The 18,694-nt window shown below is 37.2% G+C and overlaps 1 protein-coding gene across 2 annotated transcripts in view; it reads right to left on the bottom strand.

Annotated features, from left to right (window-relative positions):
* Positions 1-1,368: 1,368 nt before the first annotated feature.
* Positions 1,369-18,694, bottom strand: part of AFG3L2 (AFG3 like matrix AAA peptidase subunit 2) — a 57,183-nt gene continuing 39,857 nt past the window's right edge. For both annotated transcript variants that reach the window (XM_043978610.1, XM_043978604.1), the window contains 4 exons: positions 16,869-16,984; positions 11,946-12,146; positions 7,632-7,826; positions 1,369-2,289 (listed from right to left, as the gene is read on the bottom strand). In XM_043978610.1, coding sequence (XP_043834545.1) covers positions 2,041-2,289; positions 7,632-7,826; positions 11,946-12,146; positions 16,869-16,984 — 761 coding nt within the window. In that variant the 3' untranslated portion in view covers positions 1,369-2,040. The remainder of the gene's footprint in view (positions 2,290-7,631; positions 7,827-11,945; positions 12,147-16,868; positions 16,985-18,694) is intronic.

Here is an 18,694-nt window from a genome sequence, read left to right as displayed (position 1 = left end):
ATAGTTTGAAGACCCTTGATCTGGTCTGTAAGATTTAGAGTTGGAAGGGACTTAACATTATCTAGGTCAACCTCCTCATGTCACAGAAGAAACTGAAGCTGTTACAATAACTAGAAAATCATAATTCAAACCCAAGTTCTCTTACAAATCCATTACTCTTTCTACTACATGCCTTCATTTCACAGACAATGAAATCAGGACCCAAAGATGTTGTGTAATATAAGAAGTAAGAATAAACTAAGTATACTAGACTGTTATTCTTCTACTAGATTCACTGGACCAGCAATTGTCACACTGTTCCATGGAACTCCAGGAGTCCACAAGACCTCTCCAGACGTCTCTTGGGAGACCAGTCCTGGTATACGAGCTTGTTTACTTCAGAATCACCTTCATACCCAAACACCTTGCTAGGGATTCCACAGAAGGTCTCTTCCCACAATCTCAAAAGGTTGAAAAAAAAAAAAAACTTCCTTTGATGAATTTTCAAAGGTGTCATTAAAATCCTGTATACTTAGGACACGAAAAGAAAATTTTTAAATTCTGTCTAAAATAATCATAAATTGAATTGAAAATATATAACAAGTGATAATTTGCTGAATTAGTCAATTGATGATACAGTAAAATTTTCCTCATACAACTGTTTACAAGCACTTTGAAATACTCTAGACAGTCTCTTAGAAAACTTAATTGGAATTTTCTCTATTTTATAGACATTGCCATTCTAACAGAAGAGCTTAGAATTGGCCAGTTCTGACCATTTTATAAAAAACCTGCAGGACTAGAAAAATTATGAATGACCTTCAGCACTGGGGAGCTCCAGCAGCACAGCTTTTTGCATTGATGGGCTTGATGCTTAGACCCATGGCATGTTCAAATTGAACCGATCAGGGCTTGACTCCTCATCTCTAAAAAGGGAATAGTTAGTATAAAGGATTTAGTGTGCTATTCAAAGTTTTCTTGAAACTGATTACAAATGAACTCTTAACAACAAGTATTAATAATACTGGACTATATCAGAGTTTCATCTAGAAAATTTCCCATGAGCACTGGAAGCTTTATCAACATTTCTTGATATAAAAATAAGAGATAAGGGGCAGCTAGGTGGTGCAGTGGATAGAGCACTGGCCCTGGAGTCAGGAGGACCTGAGTTCAAATCTGACCTCAGACACTTAACACTTACTACCTGTGTGACCCTGGGCAAGTCACTTAACCCCAATTGCCCCCCCCCCCACACACACACACAAGAGATAAGATGCCAATGTCGAGATTTCATATGAAAGAGCCATCTCTAAGAAAGATCATTCTTCCCCAGAGTTAAGTTTACTAGAAATACATTTTCTTAAAGTAAACAAATCTGTGTTCAAAAAGGACATTGTATGTAGTTTATTTTTTGTTTCAAAGAAGCCTTATTTACACAATACATTCACATTTTTAATATCTTACAGCTCCCTGTAGAAAACCTTTTGATTAAAACACAACAAATGATCTGTATTTTTAAAAAATATTACATCAAATTAGAATGTTTCCTCATTAGGTGTTCATTTCATTTCACAGTCTATCTGCCTTGTACAGGTCTAAGGGGAACCACTGATGGATAATGAGAGTGAATTAAGGGTGGGTAGGTTTGTGAGGGGGAAGAAAACCTGACTTCTCTCCAGTACTGAGAAGTTTTATAAATTAATTAATTATAATCGAGAAGTTCAGGCACATGTTTCCTAGGTACAAGAGGCTAGAACTTGGCACAGTCCAAGAACCTTTTCAATCCATTCTATTGAAATCTTAATGATCTCTCCTCTGCTCTTCTTCCTTTGGTGTGAGCAGGAAGCTGTACCATCACCACTGACAATGACTTCTGAGGCCTAAAGATAAAGTACCTGCCTTGTATACAAATCACAGCTTTCTTTTTTGTTACCATTTCAACCTCTGGGTAAGTAGTAGGTCAAAACCAACCTAACAAAAAGCTTCAGCACTGGATTTCATTGATCTGACAAAGCCAAAGTTGAAGTATTGTGCAAACGGATAACACAAGACAAAATGCAATTAAAATGGTATCCCTCCTTTGATCTGTTTTACTGTCTTGTCATCTGGTGGTTCATCTTTTTCCTTCTCCTTTTCACGATCTTTGTTCCAGTCTTTAAGTCCTTCTGGAAGAGAAGTGTCCTCATCCAAGCTTCCAGTGCCCTCTACAAAATCTTCATAGGTAGATTTTTCTGCAAAGGGTCTGGGGCCCAAAAGTTCAACCATATCAGACTTATCTAATACTTCCTTTTCTAATAGTCGAAGAGCAACCTGAAACAGGAACAATTTTTATTAAATACATACACCAGGGGAACATGGTATGAAATTATTCTAGATAGCTTGATAATTAATACTCAGGTGAAAACATTTTAAGCAGGTTTAGTTCAGACTACTGGTTCTACAACAAAGGCTAAATTAAGTTGAGTTTGTAATCATCACCTATTCTGTAATTTTAATACACCTATGTTTTACATGAGAATACCACAGCTTTTATTTTATTTTTTTTAATTACATCTCTTACCATTAATGTAAGATGTGGAAAATAAGAGCAAGTATTTTTTTTTTTCAGGGCAATGGGGGTTAAGTGACTTGCCCAGAGTCACACAGCTAGTAAGTGTCAAGTGTCTGAGGCCGGATTTGAACTCAGATCCTCCTGAATCCAGGGCTGCTGCTTTATCCACTGCGCCACCTAGCTGCCCCCAATAAGAGCAAGTATTAAAGATGTTTACCTCTACCATATGGAGGTCATAATTACATACCCGCATTTGTCTAGAATGTTTGAGAAATTAGGTGTTCTGGTAAACTAAATCAAGAGTTACTGTGTGTGTGCATGCGCACATGCACACACACACACACGCACGCACGCACGCACGCACGCACGCTCTTTTAAAAAATGAGTGCCGGGGCAGCTAGGTGGCGTAGCGGATAAAGCGCTGGCCCTGGATTCAGGAGAACCTGAGTTCAAATCCAGCCTCAGACACTTAACACTTACTAGCTGTGTGACCCTGGGCAAGTCGCTTAACCCCAATTGCCCCCCCACCCACCCAAAAAGAGTGCCACAAATGAGTGCTAAACCATATTTCATATAATCTAACCACTCGTTCATGATTTGGAAAGTATGCCGGTACCATGTAGTGCATCAGGGTCATTGTTAGGAATAGCAGTTATTATTACATAGTATTATAGATTTAAAAGGTGCAGGAAAATGGAATTAATTCATCCAACACACATTTACCGAATATTTGTTACATGCCAAGTTTCATGGTGTCTTACACAAAGATGTAGAGAACATAATCTCTATCCCCAAGAGTTTATAATCTAGTGAAGAGCTTATAAAATATGCATATGTGCAGCAATCAATCGGTAAGCATTTATCAAATGCCACTATGTGCCAGGAACAATACTAGGTATTGGAGATACAGAGACAAAATGACAAAGTACCTCCCTGCAAGGAGCTTACATTCTCTCAGGTGAGATAACATGTATGTAGTTAAGCATGTAAAAAATAATTTTTTGAGAGAGAGAGGGTGCTAAAAGCTGGTGAAAAGTATTAGAAAAAACTATGTAGAACATGACACTTCAACTAAACTCTGGAAAGAAGAGATTCTAAGAGACAGAAGGGAGTACATAGGAATGAGGACACAGGCAAAGAGAAGTGAGATAGAGAGTTATGGGTAAGGAACAGAAAGAACACTGTTGACTTGAACTCCAGGGTGCAAGAAGGGGAGGAATAATGAGAAAGTAGGCTGGGGCCAGTCTTTGAAGGGTTTTTAAAGCCAAAATGAGTGTGTATTTGCTCCTAGAGGTAATAAGGATACAGTGGAGTTTACCGAGTATAAATATGCTCAGACTTGCACTTTCTGAAATCATTCTGACAGGTGTGTTGAGGTTGACTCAAAGAAAGGGAGACAATTAGGAGCCTATCAAGTAGAGGTAATGAGATCCTAAATTATGATTATAGTTTTGTGGGTACATATAAGGGGACAGATGAGTAACTGTATGAGAAGACAAGATCTGGCAACTGATAGGTTATGTGGGATGAGGGAGACTGAAGAATAACACCAAAGATTGCAAACGTGATAGACTGGAAGGCCAGTGAAATCCCTGACAGAAATAGGAAAGTTTGGAAGCGGGCTGGGTTTGGGGGAAAGACAATGAGCTCTATTTTGGAATTTGAATTTCAGATACACTCAAGGTATCCTGTTTGAAATGTCTATTAGGCAGTTGGACATGTTCCACTGGACTAGGCACAGATAATTGACATCACTGGTGCTATTTTGGCTTCAACAATCACCTTTGTTTCATTCCAAAATCTCTATCTTAAGATTGGGCCTCATCTATTTTCACTTGGATGTTTTAACATTACTTCAAATTCAACATATCAAAAACAGAATGGATCACTTGCCATCATAAACTGATTTATTTTCCAACCATGCAATCTGTGTCATTGGTACCACTGGCACTGGTATAATACTTCCTGTCTCCCAGGCTAGAAAACCTGAACTCTGCTTGAACTCTTCAGCTCTTCTTTATCTATTATATCCAAATTCATCAAATCCTGTTAGTTCTTTTTTCAAAAACTTTCTTGGATTTGTCTTTTACTCTCCATTTCCACACCATTATCCTTCACTACTAGTCACTAACTTAGTACAAGAGCCTCTCAGCTAGGAGCACTGCTTCTAGCCTCTCTCCTTCTTCTAATACAGTTTAATTACTATCACACTGATCTTCTAATGCTTTTATTTTATTATGCCATTTCTCTGCTCAGAAGTCTACCACAGGCTCCCATCCGAACCAAATTTTTCTCTCTGAATTTCGTGGTCCTCTATTATTTGCCCTGACCCTAACTATACAATCTTATTTACCCCTATATCTCAAAAGCTAGCCTCTGTCTGGTGCAGATTTCATGACTTACAGTTCCCTGGACATCTTTTTGCCCACTGAGTTCCTTAAACCTGAATCCCCCTCCCTCTTTTCCTGTTTAATTATACCTTACTCATTCTTTCAAGACCCAGATTAGGTTTTACCTTTCCCATTAAACAATGATCGTGGCTTTCTCTCAACTCCTAACATACTTATCATCAGCACAACATAGTCTAATACTTGTCTTTTCATTCTGTCTCTAGACTATACTCCCTGAGAGCAGAGGCTGGGTTTTTTGTATCTCCATATTACTAAGCACAAAATAAGACACACATTAGTTATTCCAATAGATTTGTTCATTGCTTATTGGACCCTATAACCTAGAAAGGAACCTAGAAGCTGCTTTCAAAAGCAATTCCCTAATGTCAGCTTATTCACTTATCTGTCTCTCATAAAAAGTAGAGTGAATCATCTTCTCCCTCCCCCTCCTCATCCAAGCCTAATGAATTCTTATTCAGTCTTGAAAACCCAACTCCAAATCATCTCCTTCAAGAGGCAGTTCTTGTCCCATTAGTAATGGCCTATTTCCTTTCAGACTTTACAAGGCACTTTACGTCTCCATAATGTATTCACCATATGTTACCTGCATCCTAATTCTCTGTATATGTCATAGCCTCCTACTAAACTGTAAGCTCCATGAGGTCAGAGATTTAAGCTTACATATACTTCTCCATTTCCCTCAGTACCATTAGCAGGCACTTAATAAATATCTGATGAATCTGAATAGAATATTTTTTTTAAATCTGTATGGATACTAGATAAAGAGTAATTTATTAAATGGGCAAAACTCAAAAGTCAATAAAGATTTCTTAATTCACATACGAATGATTAGGAGACTATCAAATCAAATAAACTAATAAAAATGAAGAAGTATGCATACTCACACATAACTTAAACTGCCAATTTTTAATTATCCAGGTTCTAATTATTCATTACACTGATTTACCACATATTAACTATCTACTATATGCAAGGTATGATTTGTAAGGATTCTCTTTCTCTTATCTGCTCTCTGGCTATTTCAATCTTTCTTTGAACAGGAGAGGAGAAGGCAGGGTAGGGTAGTTTATGTCTGGGGCCAGATTTGAGCTCAGGGCCTCCTGGGTCCAGGGCTGGTGCTTTGTCCACTGTGTCACCTAGATGACCCATGATGACATCTTTAAAATAAAGTTAAGGGGTAGGAGGAATGCACTGGAAGAAAGGGAAAGGGAGAGATGGAATGGGGTAAAGTAGCTCACATAAAAGAAATAAGAAAAAGCTTATGGAGTGTAGGGGAAGATGGGAAAGGAGTGGGGGAGTGAGTGAGCCTTACTCTCGTCAGAATTGGCTCAAAGAGGGAATAACATACACACTCAAGTGTGTATAGTAATATATCTTGCCCTGTGGGAAAGTGGGAGGGGAAGAGGACAAGGGGGGAGAGGTGAAGGAAGAGAGGGCAGATTGGGGGAGGAGGCAGTAAAAAGCAAATCACTTTCGAGGAGGGATAGGGTGAAAGAATATAGAAAACAGGGAGCGGCTAGGTGGCGCAGTGAATAAAGCATCGGCCCTGGATTCAGGAATTCCCGAGTTCAAATCCGGCCTTAGACACTTGACACTTACTGGCTGTGTGATCCTGGGCAAGTCACTTAACCCCCATTCCCCCGCAAAAAAACAAAACAAAAAAAGAATATAGAAAACAGAGTAAATATCAAGGGGAGGGAATAGGATGGAGGGTAATACAGTTAGCAATCATAACTGAAAGAAATGATGAGCCAGCATGCTATCAGAAGGACTTATGAAAAAAGCAATCCTCCTACAGAGAAAGAACTGATGGTATCTGGATACAGATTGAAGTATCATTTTTTTTGTTAACTCCACTTTCTAAAGTTATTTTGTCTGTTTTCTTTCACAACTTGACTAATGTGGAGATGTTTTGCATGACTGCACATGTATATCTTATATTGAATTGCTTGATTTCTTGGGGAGGGGTGAGGGAGGGAGGAAGAGAATTTGGAACACAAAATTTTAAAAAATCAATGTGAAGGGGCAGCTAGGTGGCACAGTGGATAGAACACTGGCCCTGGATTCAGGAGGACCTGAGTTCAAATCCGGCCTCAGACAATTAACAATTACTAGCTGTGTGACCCTAGGCAAGTTACTTAACCCCAACTGCCTCACCAAAAAAAAAAAAATCAATGTGAAAACATTTGTTTCTTACATGTAATTTGGGAAAATCCCAAATAAATGAATGAATGAATAAACAAATAAAGGAGAAGAGAAATGAAAGGAGGAAAATTTCAATCAGTTTTGCTCTTTCAAAATTTGGCATGAATGACATAAAAGACTATTCCAAGAGGAAAGAGGGATAGAATATAACAGCTGAACACCAAATCTCTCAGGGTTCTCCTTATTCTCTGTTAGGCTTGAATTCCAGATTAGGTTGAGAACTAGCACTTCAAAGAGACAGGTCTGGAGTCTAGCTCTGTCTGCCATCTTACTTCTCCTCCTTGAACATTTCTTTACAGAACAAGCTGCCCATATAATATCACTCTCTATGTGTACACATTTGCCTATCTATATAGAGAGATATATATAGCACAAGGATAGAATGTACAGTTATACTTTTCTTAATCTAAAGAAGACAAATATTTAGTTTATTACTTTAATTTTGCGTAAAACTTTTCAGAAGTATTGGTTCATGAAACACCCACCTTCTCTACTTCAGCTTTTTTCTCTGTAAGAAGAGCTACTGTTCGTTTGTGAGCATCATTAATAAGTATCCGAACTTCATCATCTATCAGTCTTGCAGTGGCTTCACTATATGGTTTTTCCAGTACCATGTCTCCTTGTCGTGGAAGGTCAAAAGAAATCTGTCCCACTTTTTCATTCATACCAAACTGAACAATCTACAAAAAAAGAACAAACATCTTAATAACTTGCATCTCAATGCATATACTTTTGAGACAGTAAAGATGAAATAGAAGGCAGTATAACCTAGCTCTTTCCTACAACTTCTCCAAGATCTATAAAAAAAACCAGACTGAATTTTGATCAAGAAACACAAAGAATAATCACCCTAGGTCACTTTTCTAACTGGGGTTAGAATAGGGAGACAAGTTGGCAGGCATTAAGGACAGGGTCTAGACAAGAGGGTTTTACCCAGGGCCTTCCAACCTGTGGACCAAAATGATGTGAGAACCAGGGCCCCGCCCCCTAGCAAACATGTGGCTTGGCTTGGTGTCCAGAAGTCTTCATTATTCATAGAACAGCCTGGAAGTCATGTCAATCAATGCTACCAGCCAATTACCTTAGAGCTGTGTGTGGAGACCGCCCCTCTTCCGTCCCACAGGGAGCTTCCGCTCAGGAAGACTGAGAATCTCACTCTTTGGTTGCTGGGACAAGCTTGGGGTGGCAGAAGAAGCAGACCAGGGGAGATAGGCTTTTCTTAAACTTTCTGAACTCCACATGTTCTCTTTACTAACCTCTAATATACTTTAATAAATGCTTAATGCCCAAAGACTGGTACTATAAGCTTCTAATTTAAGACGACCACACATTATATTTTAGTCATAACAATTAGATTTTAAACATCACACTTATATTGAATTGCTTGAGTTCTTAAGGGGAGGTAGGGAGGGAGGAAGAGAATTTGGAACACAAATTTTAAAATTGATGTTAAAGGGGCAGCTAGATGGCGCAGTGGATAGAGCACCGGCCCTGGATTCAGGAGTACCTGAGTTCAAATCCGACCTCAAACACTTAACACTCACTAGCTGTGTGACCCTGGGCAAGTCACTTAACCCCAATTGCCTCACCAAAAAAAAAAAAAAATTGATGTTAAAATGTATTTTTACATGTAACTCTGGGGGAAAAAAAACCTCTAAACAAACAAATAAATAAAAGGGATCAGATCATTTTGGGTGCATAAAATGTTTGTCAGTTCCTGTCCTGAACCTCCCCTGAGATTCTTCAAGAACATAGCACTCAAAACCTTCCCAGAAAGGGCCCAGACATTACCAAGACCCTCACAACAAATAGTTACTATGATGCAAACCCAGAACAAACAAATGACTTCAAAACATCTACAAGCAAAACTTGAAAGAAAAACAGAGTGTAGGCAAGGGTCTGCTAGAATTCCTGGAAGAAATAAAACAAGAGTTTAAAAATTACTTTATAGAGAGTGGAAAAGAAAAAAATTGGACTTTGTAAGAAAGACTAAAAGATGAACTAATTGTTTATTACAAGAGATATAAAACTTTACCCAAGTAAAAATTAGAATGAACCAAACAGAAGTAATGACCCTATGGGAAAACAGAAAACATTAAAATAAAGTCAAAAGACTAGAAAAAATAGGAAAAAAAAAAAGTAAGGTATCATTAAAAGAAAAATGACCTGGAAAAACAGACCAAGGAGGGATAATTTAAGAATCATTAAACTATGTGAAAGCCATGACCAAAAATTAAGAGCCAAGTCATCATATTTCAAGAAATCATGAAAAAAAAATATGCTCAGCTCTACTAGAACTAGAGGCAAATTGAAAATAGAATATCAGTCAACTCTTGAAAGAAAATAAAAAATGAAAATTTCCAGGAATGCCATAGACAAAATCCAGAATTTCCAGGTTCAAGAAAAACACTGTAAGCAGTCAGAAAGAAAACTTTCAAGTACCAAGGAACCACAGTCAGGATCCCACAAGAAACTGAGTATAACTAGGAAAAAAAAAATGAACCTTTAATCCAAAAGGACTTTTAACCATCCCTGATGAAAAGAAGAGAGCTGGGCAGAAACTTTGAAATACAAACATGGAAATCAATAGAAACATAAATGTTAAATATGAGTGAGTAATCATAAAGGACTAAACAAGGATGAAGTTGGCTTACATTCTACTGGGGGGGTATGTATGTATGTGCATGTAAGCATATGTATATGTGTATGTGCATGCAAGCTCACACACATGCATGCATGTGTATCTCCTTAAAACCCTAATATTATCAGGGATCAGAGGGAGTTAAATAATACAAAAGCTATGGAAGTAGTTTTGTTATATTTTAATTATTTAAAAGAAAGGAAAGGGAGATGAAAAGGAATATACTATGGAAGAAAGGAAGAGGAAGGGATGGGAGGCATTATTTCACATACTGACAAAATGTAAAAAGCTATACAAACTAGGAGGAAGGGGTGGAGGGTGTGAGCAAAACATGAACCTTACTTTCAGATGAACTGGTCAAAGGTGAGTAAAATACATGCACACAGAAGTGAGTGCAGAAGTACATTTAACTCAACAAGAAAAAAGGAGAGAAAAGAAAAGGAAGAAGCAAGAGGGAGGATAGATTCAGTGAAGAATTTCTGAGAAACATTTTGTTTTTTCAGTGAGGAATTAATCACAAATAAAACATACTAACTTCGGAGGGTGGATGCTGAAGAATAGTTTAAAAGGAAAAAATAAAGGATTAAGAACCTCTAATTGGGGTCTGGGCAGGGGAAAGAAAAGAAAGATAGGGAAGCAGAAGCTGATTACATCTGCTTTTGTTTAATATATTCTTGGTTCCATGCTTCTCTCCTTCTATGCAAAAGGGGTAGAAAGCAAGAGGGGAAAAATATATGCAAATATATGAGATGGAGGGGAAAATACAAATAATGAGAAATGTAAACGGGATGAACTCACCCATGAAAAGGAAGAGTGTAGCAGAATGGATTAGAAAGCAGTTACTCATAACAAACACATTTAAAACAAACATTCATGAGGTAGAGGCAACAGTATAAAATAAGGGGCTAGAACAAAATCTATCAAACCTGTTCTGAACTAAAAAAAGAACAGGGATAGCAAGCCTGATGTCAAATAAAGTAAGAGCAAAAAATAGACACAATTAAGATACACACATATATGTGGAAACTATATTATGCTGAAATGTACCAGAGACAATGAATAAATATCAACAGTTAACATATATGGACACAATTACATACCATCTAAATAGCTCAAATGAAAAGCCAAACTAGTTACAGGGAGAAACAGGGAGGAATCAAAATTAATCCCTTTCAGGCCTAAACAAATCTAACCCATCCTCCACTGCACCCCTTCTTCCCCCAAAGAGGAAGAATTTAAGGACTTTTGAGAAATTTAGAAAAATTAGATATGACAGACCTCTAGCAATTATTGAATGGGAATAGAAAAGAGTATACCTATTTCTCAGCTATACATAGCACCTATACAAAAAAAAATGAACATGTATAAAGGTATAAAAATCTCACAAATGAAGATAAGCAGAAATGTTAAACATATTTTACTGGCCACAATGAAATTAAAAATTATATTCATTAAAGAGCCCTCAAAAAAAGAAGGAAAAATTGACAAGATAACTTAATCTTAAAAAATTGAAGAACATATCAAAGAAACAATTTCATTAACAATAATATCAAAGAGGTAATATTAACCTGACTCTTAGTTACTATCTGTAAAATAGAAATAATAAAATTTGTACTCCTTATTGCACAAGAACATTTGAGGAAGTACTTTGTAAAACATAAAGTGCTATACAGGTGTAAAATATTATTCCTGTTATATGTTATTAATAAAGTTCTTCTCAAAATAAAGCTATGACAGCCATTTACTCTGATATTTCAGGATCATATTGCCAAACTAATTTCATGCAGTAAAAAAATTCAAGCCATATTTACATAAGAATTATAATTTTCTTTTTTTTAATAAAAGGATTTAAAATATTAATACTGTCATTTACACAATTTTAAAAAATAATTTAACTGTTAGGATAAAGACTGTTTTAGACAAAAAAGACAAATTTGTCTAGATTATAGAGTTACCTCAAAAAATTCTCTTTTTCTTCTTTACATTTATCAAGCCACAAGTTTTGATTTTTGAAATGAAATCATTCTCTTATAAAATACAATTTGATCCAAATATTCATAGGTTTAACTACATAGCTTAAAAAACCTAATCAGAAAATCATCTCATAAATGTCAATCTCACAAAATTTCAGGAGGAAAACCCTATTTCAAATACCTACTTGCGCATATGCACTCTGAGTTACTTTCCTCAAGTCATCTTGAGCTCCAGTTGTAATTCTTCCAAAAAAGATTTCTTCTGACACACGTCCTCCTAAAGTCATACACATCCTATCCAAAAGCTGTTCTTTGGTATAAAGGTATTGCTCTTTGGGTAAATACTGAGCATAACCCAAACCTTTTCCACGTGGGATGATAGATACCTTTGGAAGGAAGAAAAAGACATGTTAAATGCTCTACAATGTGTTCAATTTAACAAAGTATTTCCCTACAGATAAAGATTTCAAAGTAGCCTCTCTTTATGGAAAAAAAAAAATGAAGAGGGCAGCTAGGTGGTGCAGTGGATAAAGCACAGGCCCTGGATTCAGTAGGATCTGAGTTTAAATCTGGCCTCAGACATGACACTTACTACTAGCTGTGTGACCCTGGGCAAGTCACTTAACCCTCGTTGCCCCACCAGAAAAAACAACAAAACAAAACAAAAAACTGAAAACAAACATATATAAGAACCAAAAAATCCATCTACCTTTGCGAGTTATATTGCTGCAAGAAGAGTCATTGACAGCTTTTAGGCATCATGACTTTTCTTTTGGATTCACTCATATTAGTGCCACTGAATGGTTTTTATTCTTGCTTTCTTTGATAACACAATTTGAACCATCTTGCTACTTTGTAAAATGTGTCAATAATTCAACACACCTCGGGTATGCAGTGATCTCTTTTGGATGCCTCCCTGAAAACTCATCAAAAATTATGTAGGTTTCATTTAACTAGGAAACTTTGAAGTTTACATGTCAAAGGCATCTAGAAGATACACTCTTCTGGAAGAAAATGAGGAACATGGAACTGTTCAGGCAATCTACTTGCAAATGTCACATACACATCAATATTTCTATTGCTTGTCTTCTCACTAATGTGAGCACTCCATCCAAGGGAGAGATCACAACTTAGCTATACCTTTTTCATTCTGCACTTCTGACTCTCTTATAAATTTGTTATAGATGGTCCACTCAACATGTTGGGGACAAGGAGTATTCCTCTAGATCCCTTAACATTACAAGGATACCAATGTTGTATGCCAGCTGTGCAGGAATATGGGATAGTAAAGGGGAGAGGTTCACTGGGATGAAATGCATTACATTTCACTTTCTTACAGCTAAGGTCATATACTAATATGATTGACATATTGTTTTGGAGAACACATAAAAATCCAATAAGTTTTTCTTTCTCTTTGCCCTTAATTTACGTACCCTAGAATTGACCCCTCCAGTCTATTTAGATTTTGTTCTCAATTCCTATGTAAGGAATTTACCTGTACAAATAATGAACATTATGGGAAACTAAGAATTATTTTTATTATTGGTGACACCATTATGTGGTAAAATCTTAATTAACTGAAATGTTTTGGTAATAGAATGCTCAGACTATCTAAATTTTATCAGGATTTATAAGGAAGCCCTGTTTTGCTTTAAAAAATTTTTACAAAAAGAAATGCAAATTAAAGCAATTCTAAGGTTCCATCTCACATTCATCAGATTGACAAAGTTAACAAAAAGAGAAAATGACAAATATGTAAGGGACTGTGCCAAAACAGCTACATTAATATGCTGCTGATAAAACTGTTAATTAGTACAGCCATTCTGAAAAGCAACTTAGAACTTTGCCCCCAAAATCTACTAATCTGTACATCTCTTCTGACACCATTACTAGGCCTATACCACAAAAAGATCAAAGGAAAAGGAAAAGAATCTATATGTACCAAAATATTTATAGTAACTTTTTGTACTGGGAAAAAAAATGGAAACCAAGGGGATGCCCATAAATTAGGGAAAGAAATAAGCAAATTATGGTATATGAATGTAACAGAATACTACTGTGCTGTAAGAAATGATGAAGCAGATGGTTTCAGAGAAACCTGGTTAAACATGTATGAATATCATGATGCAGAGTGAAGTATTCAGGGCCAGAAGAACAATTTATACAATAAAAAAATTGTAAAGACAAAGAACTTTGAAAGATAAGAACTCTGATAAACATAATGACCAACCATAATTCCATTCTTTTTCTTTTATTAGAGTTTTCCTATACAAAATGACTAATATTTTTTAAAAGAGTGGCTTTTTGGAGATAGCATAACTGTAATGATTGGAATAATGCCACCTGCTGGAGACTTACTGTAGAAGAGTTCCGCCCATGAAGCAAAGGTCTTTGAAGGCAAGACCAGGAGTCTTTTCTTTGGCATCAGGAAGTGACGCGGGCTAGCGGGAGGAGGAAGGAAGAGACTGGCGCTCGGTCTCAGGTCTTTCCTTTGGACTCTGGTGGAGAGCGGAGCTAGAAATGTGCTCTCCCTTTAATAGATAGGAATCTAGGCCTTTCTCTCTCTCTTTACCAAATTCTTATTCTCCTTAATAAATGCTTAAAAGTCTAACTCTTGCTAAAGCTTATAATTTATTGGCGACCACTCATTAGATATTTTAGACAGCTTAGCTAGAATTTTAGCCCTTAACATGATATAGTAAGGACCAGAGAGGTACAATAAGAAGACCTAGGTTTGTCAATTTATTTACTAGCCATGTAACCTCGGACAGAACCACTCTCGTCAGGTCTCAAATTTTCTCATCTGTAAAATGAAAATAGTAATACCTTTCCTGCCTACCTCAAAAATTTGTTGTGAGAATTAAATGAGAATGTATGTGAACATACCTTGAAAATGGTAAAGCACTACACATGAGTAGATATTATTCCCTTTTCTTAAAAAAAAAAACAACCCCCCCCCCAAATCTATTACAACTGCTTTTCACACACAAAAAAATAATCTCTACAACTGTAGGGGAAAAACAAACATGCAACATAAAGGCTGGGGAACATCCTTACTCCTTTAACCCCCCTCCCCAAAGCCCATTATATTTCCCCTTACTTACAATTCAACATTCCCCCATCCTCAATTTTTTTTCATATTTTAATGTTTCCCTTGGCTTCTGTTTTATAGAATGTGACTTTTAATCATTTTTTCTTCTCCTACTTCTATCACTAACTTAGTGCCCAGTTCTAACAATTACTTCTCTTTCCCCCTTCTTTCTTTACCTGCTATACTCTCTAAAGCACAATAACGTATTTTTTAGTCTTAATTTACAAGGAAAAATAAGATATAAAAATTAAGAAATAATGCACCAATGTTGTTGTTGTTTGTCCTTCATTCTCAAAGAGGACTATGACACTGGGGTGATGTCATGACTTGCAGTGAACTGGATTTAAGTGAGGGAAGGCTGTGAGGTCACCAACCTCACTCTCTCCTCCAGAGCCAACTGGTTCCAGTGGCAAGCTATATATCAGGACAACTGGAAATGGTTCTGGATGTTTAAGGCAATTGGGGTTAAAGTGACTTGCCCAGGATCACACCACTAGTAAGTGTCTGAGGTGAGATTTGAACTCAGGTCCTCCCAACTTCAGGGTTGTGCTCTATCTGTTGTACCACCTAGCTGCCCCATATGCAACAATGTAGGATAATTAGAAATATATAAAACTGCCTAGCCCCAGGCTAGGTAGTACCTAAATTTCTAAGCTACAGTTTCCTGGGCCTAGCTTGAAATGCTTTTGCAGAAACAGTGTTTGGAATGCCCTCTCTACTCACACGCTCTTCAAGGAATCCCTATCTTTCTTCAAAGCACAGATCACATAGCACCTCCTACACAAAGGCTTTCCTGATCTCCCATTTGTTAGCTGTCTTTCTCTCTTGAAATTATCTTGTACGTACTGTGCATTTACTTATATCTGTACATGCTGTATTTCCAAAGTAGTGTAATGATTGGAATGACGCCACCTGCTGGAGACTTACTGTAGAAAAGTTCCGCCATGAGGTGAAGGTCTTTGAGGGCAAGACCATGCTTCTTTTCTTTGGCGTCAGGAAGTGACAGGAGGGAGAAAGTAGGAGGGAGAAAGTGGGAGGGAAAAGGGGGAGGTTGGCACTCTGACTTGCTCTTTCCTGAGCACTCCAGCGGAGAGCAGAGCTAGAAATGCGCTCTCCCTTTAATAGATAAGAGGAATGTAGGCCTTTCTCTCTCTTTACCAAATTCTTATTCTCCTTAATAAATGCTTAAAAGTCTAACTCTTGCTAAAGCTTATAATTTATTGATGGCCACTCATTAGATATTTTAGACAGTATAGCTAGAATTTAGCCTTAACAGTAGAATGTTAGTTTTTCAAATGAAGGACCGTTGGCAGGAGAAATCCAGCTACCTCACAGCCCCAGAAGTGAAAGCAAATCTTCTAATCCACAAAATCCTCAAGTGAATCTGGGATTGAGTCACCTATATGTAATCCCAGTATTGTGCTCAGCAAATGAGGAATGCTCTCATTGCACTATGGAGTTCTGAGAGCTCTATGCAGCACTCATGTACCACAGAATCACTCATGAGCTTTCTAGTAACTCCTCCTCCTGATGCCTCAATCAATAGAAAGATATGGCAGTCCTAATTAACTTCAAAGGCAGAATATAAAGATCCCTCCAAAAGAACTTTATAAAGAGGTCCTGTCATATTGCTCCATTAAATGTTCTCTATTCTCTCCAAATCCACAAACTATTTCTAAAAAGCCATTTTTTTATTATTATTATTATTTTTTTGCTGGGCAATGGGGGTTAAGTGACTTGCCCAGGGTCACACAGTTAGTAAGTGTCATGTGTCTGAGGCCGGATTTGAACTCAGGTACTACTGAATCCAGGGCTGGTGCTCTATCCACTGCGCCACCTAGCTGCCCCCCTAAAAATCCATTTTTCAAACTGGGCTTTTTTTTCTTTACTTTTCTTTTAATACTACAATCTCATTAGTTAAAAACAATCATATTTTTATACTTTTAAATATAGGATTTTCCTTTAAAGGCATTGGGCAATTTACTAGCATCTGTAATGCTTATGAAAATTACTTTACCTTTAAAAGTGGATCAGCATGTTCCAGAAACCAGCCTGCGACTGCATGACCTGCTTCATGATATGCTACTGTCTTTTTCTCCTCTGGCTGTAATACCTGAGTTTTTTTTTCCAAGCCTAAAAAAAAAAGAAATCAAAACCTACCATTTTAATAACACCTGGTATAAGAAGATAATTATATGCTCCAAGAGACTTTATCTTAAAACTGATTTAGGGATTTAACTGCCTATGGCATTTCAAAAGTTCCAACAAAAAGTTCCTTTGGCTTATAAAAGAAAAAGATCAGCTTCAAAATACACTAAATTCCTGAAGTAACACATTCAAAAACCACAAATATACATATTCTCTATTCCCCATAATTAAATAAAATTCCATACATAGCCTAATTTTTTAAAATAAATTCACTCCTGATAACCTGACTCCTGCCTACATTTCTAATCTTATTTCAGATTATTCCCTTCAGACACTCCTTAATCTAGTTAAATGGGCCTAGTAGCTGATAGTTATATATAACATTCATAGGATCACAGATCTAAGGCTGGAAGCCACCCAGTCCAGTTCCCTTATTTTATAGATGAGAAAATCAGGAGGGCTCGGGAACCTGCCCAGGATCACACAGGCAGCATCATTGGCAGGATTTGAACAGAGACCCTCTGACTCCATAGCCAGTGTTCTTTCTCCCTGTACCAGGCTGGTCCCAGGAAAATTTGCAGAGAATGTAGCTCATGTCTAGAATACCTTCTCTCTCCTCACACCCCCCCAGAGAACTCCTAGCTTTCTTCAAAGCACAGCTCAGGTGACACTTCCTACACATGCCCTTTCCTGATCCTCCCATTTGTTAGCAGTCTCTCCCTCTTGGAGGTACTTTATATTTTACTTATCTCTGGACATGCTGCATATGGTAAAATACGAGCTCCTCAAGTACAGGGATTGTTGTTTTTGACTTTGTGATCCCAGTTCACAGACCAGTTCCCTGCATATAGAAAGTACTTAATAAATGTTTCGTTAACAGAGTTGCTGACCAAGAAACTGTAGAAAGTTCTCCACTGGGTGCTGAAAATTACTTGGTACTGGAGAGCTAAGAAGTACCTATCATAAGTCTAAATGTCTCTGAGTACCAGATAGGAGGCATAGGACACTTAGAAAAAAAAGAACACACTTTTTTTTTTTGGACTGGGCAATGAGGGTTAAGTGACTTGCCCAGAGTCACACAGCTAGTAAGTGTCAAGTGTCTGAGGCCAGATTTGAACTCAGGTCCTCCTGAATCCAGGGCCAGTGCTTTATCCACTGTGCCACCTAACTGCCCCAAGAATACATTTTTAATTAAGAAAGATCTATTGCTTAGAGGACCAGGAGGGCTAGCTGACTGCTGGAAGTAGAATCTGGGTAATAATACTCTTGGAGATTCAGTAAGCTACCTCACATTGGACTGGGAATAGTAGAAACATTCAACTAAAAATATAAATTTCCAGAAAAAAAAATGCAAAGAATAGGCTACACTTCAAAGGCTAGACAGAAACCCAAAAAATGAAAGATCTTTCTTTAGGTAAGATATTTCTTAAGCTAGACAGAACTGATTTTCAGTTGGTATTTCAGAATCACTGAGTTGGAAAATGCCTCAAAGGCCATCTAACCTAAACCTTTCTTGAACAAGAATCCATTTCTACTCAATATTCACCAAAAGAAAGCATCCAGCCCTTGCTTAAAAGAACTGCAGTAAGTGATCTTAAGCAAATTAGATCATGTAGTTATTCTATATACCTATAACAGCCATGTGTGTGTGTGTGTGTGTGTGTGTGTGTGTGTGTGTGTGTGTGTGTATTTGTA

Source organism: Dromiciops gliroides, chromosome 1 (assembly GCF_019393635.1).
Source record: "Dromiciops gliroides isolate mDroGli1 chromosome 1, mDroGli1.pri, whole genome shotgun sequence".
In the NCBI taxonomy this organism is placed as follows: domain Eukaryota; kingdom Metazoa; phylum Chordata; class Mammalia; order Microbiotheria; family Microbiotheriidae; genus Dromiciops; species Dromiciops gliroides.
The sequence above is the reverse complement of the archived record's forward strand: the minus strand, read 5'-3'. Positions and strand labels throughout refer to the sequence as shown.